The following is a 7,571-nucleotide window of genomic DNA, read 5'->3' as shown; positions in this document are numbered from 1 at the left end:
AATTTTATACACATACAATTTTGACAGCCTTATAAAATCTCTAAATGGAAATGGCTAGTAATTGGATATCTGGGTCTAGAATTTTAATAAAAGGAGGTGTGTACTGGAAATATACATTTGAATGACACAATATGGACAGTATTTCAAGTCATGAATGGGAGCTACCTCCCCTACAGAGAAAATAAGTGGTGAGATCAGCAGTAAGCCTCAAAAAACAGGAATCCAACTAATGGTAAATTGAATTTGGTGGAAGTTAGGTAGAAAATCAGGAGTGTGATGTCACAGAAGTTCATAGATGAACATATTTCAAGATCAGGGACACAGTTAACTGTGATAAATGTGGTTAAACATTTGCATAGGATCATCCCCCAAATGTCCACATTTAGCAGCATAAAGGTCACTGCTGACCATACCAGTGAAATTTCAGAAGAGTGTTAATCCAGAGAAAAACAACATGGTTATTGAAAAGACAATAAGAATTTAGATAGTTGACAAACTGATCACACAAATCTTTAGAGAATTTTGTCTTTAAAAACAAGAAGAGCTATATAATCACGGAGGAAATGACACTAAGATTTTTGGGTTGAAGATGGTTAGCTATGTCTGTAAGTCTGAGAAAACAGAGCCATTAGAATGGATGGGGATGAAGCTGTTGGACAGAGAAAGGAATGATTGATCAAGGCCACAAAGGTAACTTTGCTTGGCCTGGAGGTGAGGGGCAGAGATCTAGGGTAACCTTAAGCATTAAACTGGTTATGATTAATTTGGGGATTATATTTAATTATGAAAGAGATATTTATACTCAATGTTGTATTAAAAGTAAGTTTTAAAAGACAATTAGTGTGCATGCACTTATTTTAAATGAATGTAAAAATAAAAAGTTAATGATTTGATATATTCCTTCATTTCATAAATAATTTGGAGCACTCACTGTGTGCCAGATGCTTGATCAAAGAAAATTAAACCCTGTTGTTGATCCTGAGGAACTTCTGCGTACTCCACTCTTACAATGTATGTGACTGTCCTGCAAGTTCAAACGACTGAAATGTTACTCAGTCTGCACAATCCATTTCAAAAGACATCTCTTCCAATTCCTCCGTGTGTGTGTGTGTGTGTGTGTGTGTGTGTGTGTGTATGTTTGTTCACCCAAATGGATAGCTAATATGATACTAAGATACTTATTGCAGAAGAGTTTAAACAGTTGAGATGAACACCTGTCAGACATGAGGAATTTGATTTTGGCTTTGAGGGATGAGAAGGATTTGGGGAAGCGAGCAAGACATCTGGTAGAAATTTGCAAGCAAGACAATGGGCAGACTATTCCATTGTGCCAGATAAGCAAATGCTGTAGAAGATTAGAGAAAAGAATCACCAGGAAGCAAATAGAAAACATCAAATTACATAAATAGGTTTTTGCTTTCCAATTTCTAAAAGATGCTTTAAGGCAGAAGTTGAATATTACAATAAGTGAGAAAAAAGACATTTCTAATTCTAAGACTTTTCTATCATTGATTTTTTTATAGTGATAAGGTTAATTTTAACTACTTAATATGAAAGTACGTTTTTTGCTGCTTTGTCTTTCAAGAACGATGAACAAAAGAGAAGCTCAGTAAGGAGTGAAATGAATCACTCTCTAAGGTGTCTCATTTCTCACTCCCAGCTGAGTTGGCAAAGGTTAGCACACTATTAAAATTCAAGTTGTTGCAAATGTATTTCATTGGTAGTCAACTCACTCAAGGTATACTAGTTTTCAGCAATTATTCTCAGTGATAGTCTACGTGTTTGCCAAAGAATCTCTGTGTCACGTGGAAAAGGAATTCAATAACTCCATGCAGGATCAAGCATGAGTTGCTTAATGATAAGCTAAATGAGAGGACAAATAGAAGAAGAGCTTGAAATAACCATCTCCATGGTAACTTTGAATGCTAAAAAAAATAACCGAAAGCATTAGGAATCTGGTGGCTGTGTTTGGTTTTCCATAAAAGAGGTAAGAATGTATAGGTAGGCACATCTGACAGAATGCAAATGTTATCACATTGAAATATTTTTCTCACCTCGGTATTCATTGTGCACGTGAGTCTGGGAGCTGAAAGGTTAAGCTTCAGCACAGCATTGCTCTTCCTGCTGGCTTTGGAGGTAGTCACACCTGGGCTGTTAAATGGGTGATAATTCCTATCTCATAAGGTGGTTACAAGGATTAAATGATCCCACAATCTGCAATGTTTTACACATAGTAAAGGCTCCATAAAACATATATAAATATCTGAGAGGGAGGTACTTATGACTGTTAGGAGTCACAATTTACACACTCAGGCACAAAGTCAGTCAATCTTAGTGAGGAAGCAAGGGCACCATCTTTATGCATCAGGACCAACGTCTTTGAAGGCAAACCACACCTAATTTCTGAAAAAAAAAAGAGAGAAAAAAGAGAGAAAGAAGCAGAGTGGCTTCTATAAAGCAGAATAATTGAACAGCAGTTAAGAAAACACAGGAATGTGTTCAGTGATAATTATAGCCTAGGTTAATTGACTGTTTTCATGACAAGACATGCACAAGAACAGGGAGGGTCTGCATCACATCCAGTGTACTGAGGAGATATATATATATATATATATATATATATATATATATATATATATATATATATATATATAAACACGGCTGGGAGAAGCCAAGGATATCAGAACATCTCACAGTAACTCAGCTGAACTCACCTCTCCTGCCAACATGTACTACAACTGCTGCCTAGGAAACTTCTCGTCCCGCTCCCCTGGAGGCTATCTGCGCTACCCAGGCTCCTTCCAGCCCAGCGACCTGGTCTACAACACTGACCTCTGCTCTCCTAGCACCTGCCTGCTGGGCTCCTCTCTCTACAGTGGGTGTCAGGAGGCCTGTGATGAGCCCACCAGGTGCCAGGTATACCGTGTGGTGTCCAGTCCCTGCCAGATATTCTGCTACTATCCAAGGACCTCCACTCCCTGCACTCCTTGCTGGTCAACTCACACTGGATCTCTGAGCTGTGGGTCCAGCAGAGGCTACTGCCTGGGCTATGGATCTAGAAGTTGCTACTCACTAGGCTGTGGATCCCGTGGCTTCAGACCCCTGGGTTCTGGAATCTGTGGCTTCCCTTTCCTGAGCCATGGATCCAGATTTTGCCGTCCAGCATACATGGCTTCTAGGATCTGCCAAATTTCTTGTTACCAACCAACTTGTATATCTGGCTTCTACTGCTGATCAATCAGCTTAAGGGTTCTAGACTGTGACTTCACAGTTATATCCCTCAAAGTTAATCTCAGCTATTATCTGACTGGAGTCTATTTTCTACTACCTAGACAAATGATAATTTTTTAAAATCCTATTAATATTAAAATAATTTATCTCAGAGAGTATCCATTCTGTTTTCTTCTATTTTCCCCCTTAATTCTCTAGTTAAAAATAGTACAAGAGATCTCTTTTCCTTTCAAATAAACTCATTTAATCTGTTATCAGTTCATAAATCTTACTACTAATTTTTTTAAAAGATGTCTGTTGGGAATTCCAAATCTACTGTTATTTGTCTAAAAAGAAGTATTTAATTTATGGAGCAGATTCCCTGATTGGAAGAATTATCTGCCAATACAGAGTTAGTTCCCTGGAATTTTTGGCAAGTGGAATCAGAGTTTGGGCAGGAGATTATCCTAAACTCTTCTATGAGTGGTCATTTCAGCCTTATCAGGATATCTTACTTTGGTTAAACTAATCATGGGTCAGATCCAAGAACAAAAGTTCCAGAGACAGCAGTGATGCTTCAGCAAGTACTAGCTTGGCTGTTTTACATGAAGGAACTGTCAAAATACTTTTTAGAAGACCCTTTTACAGACTTATGCAAGCTCTAATGGAATTCTGAGGTTACAATATTAACTGACTGCAGTAACCTGTGTAATGAAACAAACATGTTACGTATGGATGAAATTAACCACATATGCATTTTATTATAATAAAAGGAATACAATTTCTGAGTCATTTTATAATGTTGAGGTGTCATTCTCTTTCTTCTATTTGATCAGTATGAGGCCAGCTGTTTTCATAGAAGTGTCCTGAGAACTTCTGGAAACATGGCAGTATCATGAGTAGGAAATACCTGAGAGGGAGGACTCCTTGATATCATAGGCTTATATTTGGATATGATAACTAGATAGCTTACTCAGTTTTCTTGCTTGGGGGAATGCATATATCTACATTTGAAAATACGTAAGTGGAAAGAAAATATGTAAGTGCATGTGGGTAGCCTATTGTTCATTGCCCTCATAGTTGTTTTTCTCCTCTCTCCTCTTCCCACAAGAACTGAATTTTGCTTGTTTATCTCTTCTTAACTACCCACAATCATTTCTTTATATCAGCATGGCTATGTCTCAGGTTTCAGGATTGAATCTGGCACCCCAATCCCTACTGAAAGTGAATTGTTCAGAATGGAGCATGTGATCTGACTTAAACCAATGAGAAAAAAGGAGTGATCTGGAGAAGTGCTTATGGTAAAGTTCTTCTTGTGGAGTTTTTCTTTTTCTTTTTTTTTTATTTTTTAACATCTTTATTGGAGTATAACTGCTTTACAATGGTGTCTTAGTTTCTGCTTTATAACAAAGTGAATCAGCTATACATATACATATATCCCCATATCTCTTCCCTCTTGCATCTCCCTCCCACCCTCCCTAACCCACCCCTCTAGGTGGTCACAAAGCACCAAACTGATATCCCTGTGCTATGCAGCTGCTTCCCACTAGCTATCTATTTTACATTTGGTAGTATATGTAAGTTTGGTTTTTAAAAATTTTTTTTATTTTTTTCACTGTGTTGGGTCTTCATTGCTGTGCATGGGTTTTCTCTAGTTGCAGCAAGCGGAGGCTACTCTTCGTTGCAGTGCATGGGCTTCTCATTGCAGTGGCTTCTCTTGTTGTGGCTTCTCTTCTCTTCTCTTGTTGTGAGAGCATGGGCTCTAGGCACACAGGCTTCAGTAGTTGTGGCATGCAGGCTCAGCAGTTGCGGCACACGGGCTTAGTTGCTCTGCAGCATGTAGGATCTTCCCAGACCAGGAATTGAATCCATGTCCCCTGCATTGGCAGGCAGTTTCTTAACCACTGAACCACCAGGGAAGTGCCTTGTGAAGTTTTCTGAAGCAACCATGTCTTCCTCTGGATTTTGTCATACCATATGTGGAATGCTGCATCCATTTTGCATGTGGCCTGAATATTAAACCATCACATGGAAGAAGGTAAAACCAAGAGAAAGGGGACATGTATTCAATTCCTGGTCTGGGAAGATCCTACATGCTGCGGAGCAACTAAGCCCGTGTGCCGCAACTGCTGAGCCTGCATGCCACAACTACTGAAGCCCGTGTGCCTAGAGCCCATGGTCTCACCTGCCTGTGCCTAGAGCCCATGCTCTCACAACAAGAGAAGAGAAGAGAAGCCACAACAAGAGAAGCCACTGCAATGAGAAGCCCATGCACTGCAACGAAGAGTAGCCTCCGCTTGCTGCAACTAGAGAAAGCCCGTGCACAGCAATGAAGACCCAACACATGTGCATTACAGTGTCTGAGAAGTGTTACATGGTACTTGACTTATTTTACAGAATGTTATATCTAATGGAAGTTGGACATTCCCCTCAGCACACTCTTCTGAGGCAGACCAATATGTTCTTGGCCAGAGAAACATACTTTTTATTTATTCTCGGAGTTATTCTCAAATACAATAGAACTATTAATTTATAGTTGTGGATTTCTACCAGCATGCATGGCATTTAATTGTCTACAAACATCAATCTTCTGTCTGTCCTTTAATTTTTCATAAATATTCTTAATAAAGATTATACGGCTTAAATGAAAGTGTGGTTTTCATTCAGTAGGTAGGTTTGACACGATGCCATTTAATGTCCTTTTCAACTCTAAGATATTGAGATTCTGCTAGAAAATCATAGAATGTGGTAACTGGAAATTACTTTGGAGATCTTCTCATCTAAACTCATTATGTTGTAGGATATCCAGAGAGGCAGAGTGATGTTCAAATTCATGCAGTGAATTAACAGAACCAACAGGGCTAGAAGCCAGGTTTTTTCACTCTTTTTCTAGTATTCCATTGCTGCAGACTGTATCTAGGGTTGGAAAAGAGGAATGGATTTAAATTAACTTTAGGTGCTTTGGCATGTTTGTTTGGTGCCATAAAACTAAGGCAAGGAGAGAGGAAATAAATTGTGGAAGAACTTAAGTGAATCATATTACTGAAGGGTAACTCCAATTTTTGAATTTTTGTTTACTTTGATACAGCTGAACAACTGATTAAAGTCCAACATAGTCACATAATCAAATATAAAAGCAATATAAACTATTCAACCTGATAGCTACCGAGGGCCAAGCTCTTGAGAGATGGAGACAGGTTGCCTAGGCCTTTAATGGTAACATTAAACACAATCCAACCATTAAAAGGGTGGAATGTGCAACATTTACAGGCACAAACAACATAATCTCAAACACAAAAAAGAGACTTTTTAATTTTACCTTATAGTATGATATCAATCCCAGATTGATGCTGCCATAAGAACAACACCTTGGTCAGCATGATGATCCTTAACCTGATCAGAAAGAATTGCTACTCATTTATCCCTCAATATGTGGCAGGCAATCTAGTATATCATATAATATATCATCTCATTTAATCATTAAAACACACTTATGGGGTTGATACTCATAAATTTAATTTTAAAAGTGAAGAAACCAACTCAGAAATTGAAGGTTATAGTTTATGATTGTAGATCTCGGCTTAGAATGCTGGCAGTCTGACTGTAAAACCCTTATATTTAATCACTTCTCCAAAGCAAATGTTAATATTCCACCCTCTGGTGGCTAGGAGGTACCACTGCAGCTGCAATCGTGTATACTTCAAGACCAGGAAATTGTTGTTCAACAATTTAGTAGCAAAGTGTCCAGTCACCACAAGAAATCAGGAAATTATTTCTACCTATTTCTCAAGAATTCTACGAAATAGACTACATAATTATCATTATTCAAGTGTCTACAAAATTAATACTTAGTTTTTAGTAGGTTGAATGAAAATAATTGCAAGGTGACCAACTGTCCTCACTTACGTCATTCGATTGTAAGAAGCCAGGTAACTCCCTCTAAAAATTCAGCACCAGTCAAAATCAAAATTGTATGCTGAAATACCTACTAATTCAACACTCAGTTAAATAGAATGTGCAAGTTAGTGCCTCATCCCAAAGAGAAATGAACTCACGGAGTGGCTTTATTCACAAATGACAGACCTACTCACAAATGACACTATCTTACATGTGGAGATTTGGAACTGCACAGACATTTACTAATTTACTACACATTGTGAGGTTAATAAGAAGGCTGACTGCTGGAGAAAATTGTGTGAATGTTGGCCTAGAGGATGTCCTGTCTTTTCCCCTCAGAATTTAGCAACAGGATTCTGTGCTGACAGTGAAAAGTGGTGCCCTTTTTCTTGGTGAAAGCTTTCAAAAACATTCCTATGTGCAATCAAATGTTATTTTAAAAGAATTGACTCAGTTTGTGCCAT

At 38.3% G+C, this 7,571-nt stretch overlaps 1 protein-coding gene across 1 annotated transcript; it reads left to right on the top strand.

Moving 5' to 3' along the window:
* Positions 1-2,727: 2,727 nt before the first annotated feature.
* Positions 2,728-3,234, top strand: LOC137224327 (keratin-associated protein 13-1-like). The gene is made up of 2 exons (XM_067737175.1): positions 2,728-2,916; positions 2,947-3,234. Exons 1-2 carry the CDS (start codon positions 2,728-2,730, stop codon positions 3,232-3,234), a joined length of 477 nt encoding a protein of 158 aa, XP_067593276.1.
* Positions 3,235-7,571: the final 4,337 nt, after the last annotated feature.

Source organism: Pseudorca crassidens, chromosome 5 (genome assembly GCF_039906515.1).
Source record: "Pseudorca crassidens isolate mPseCra1 chromosome 5, mPseCra1.hap1, whole genome shotgun sequence".
NCBI lineage: Eukaryota > Metazoa > Chordata > Mammalia > Artiodactyla > Delphinidae > Pseudorca > Pseudorca crassidens.
Note: the sequence above shows the minus strand (reverse complement) of the source record. Positions and strands in the feature narration are given on the sequence as shown.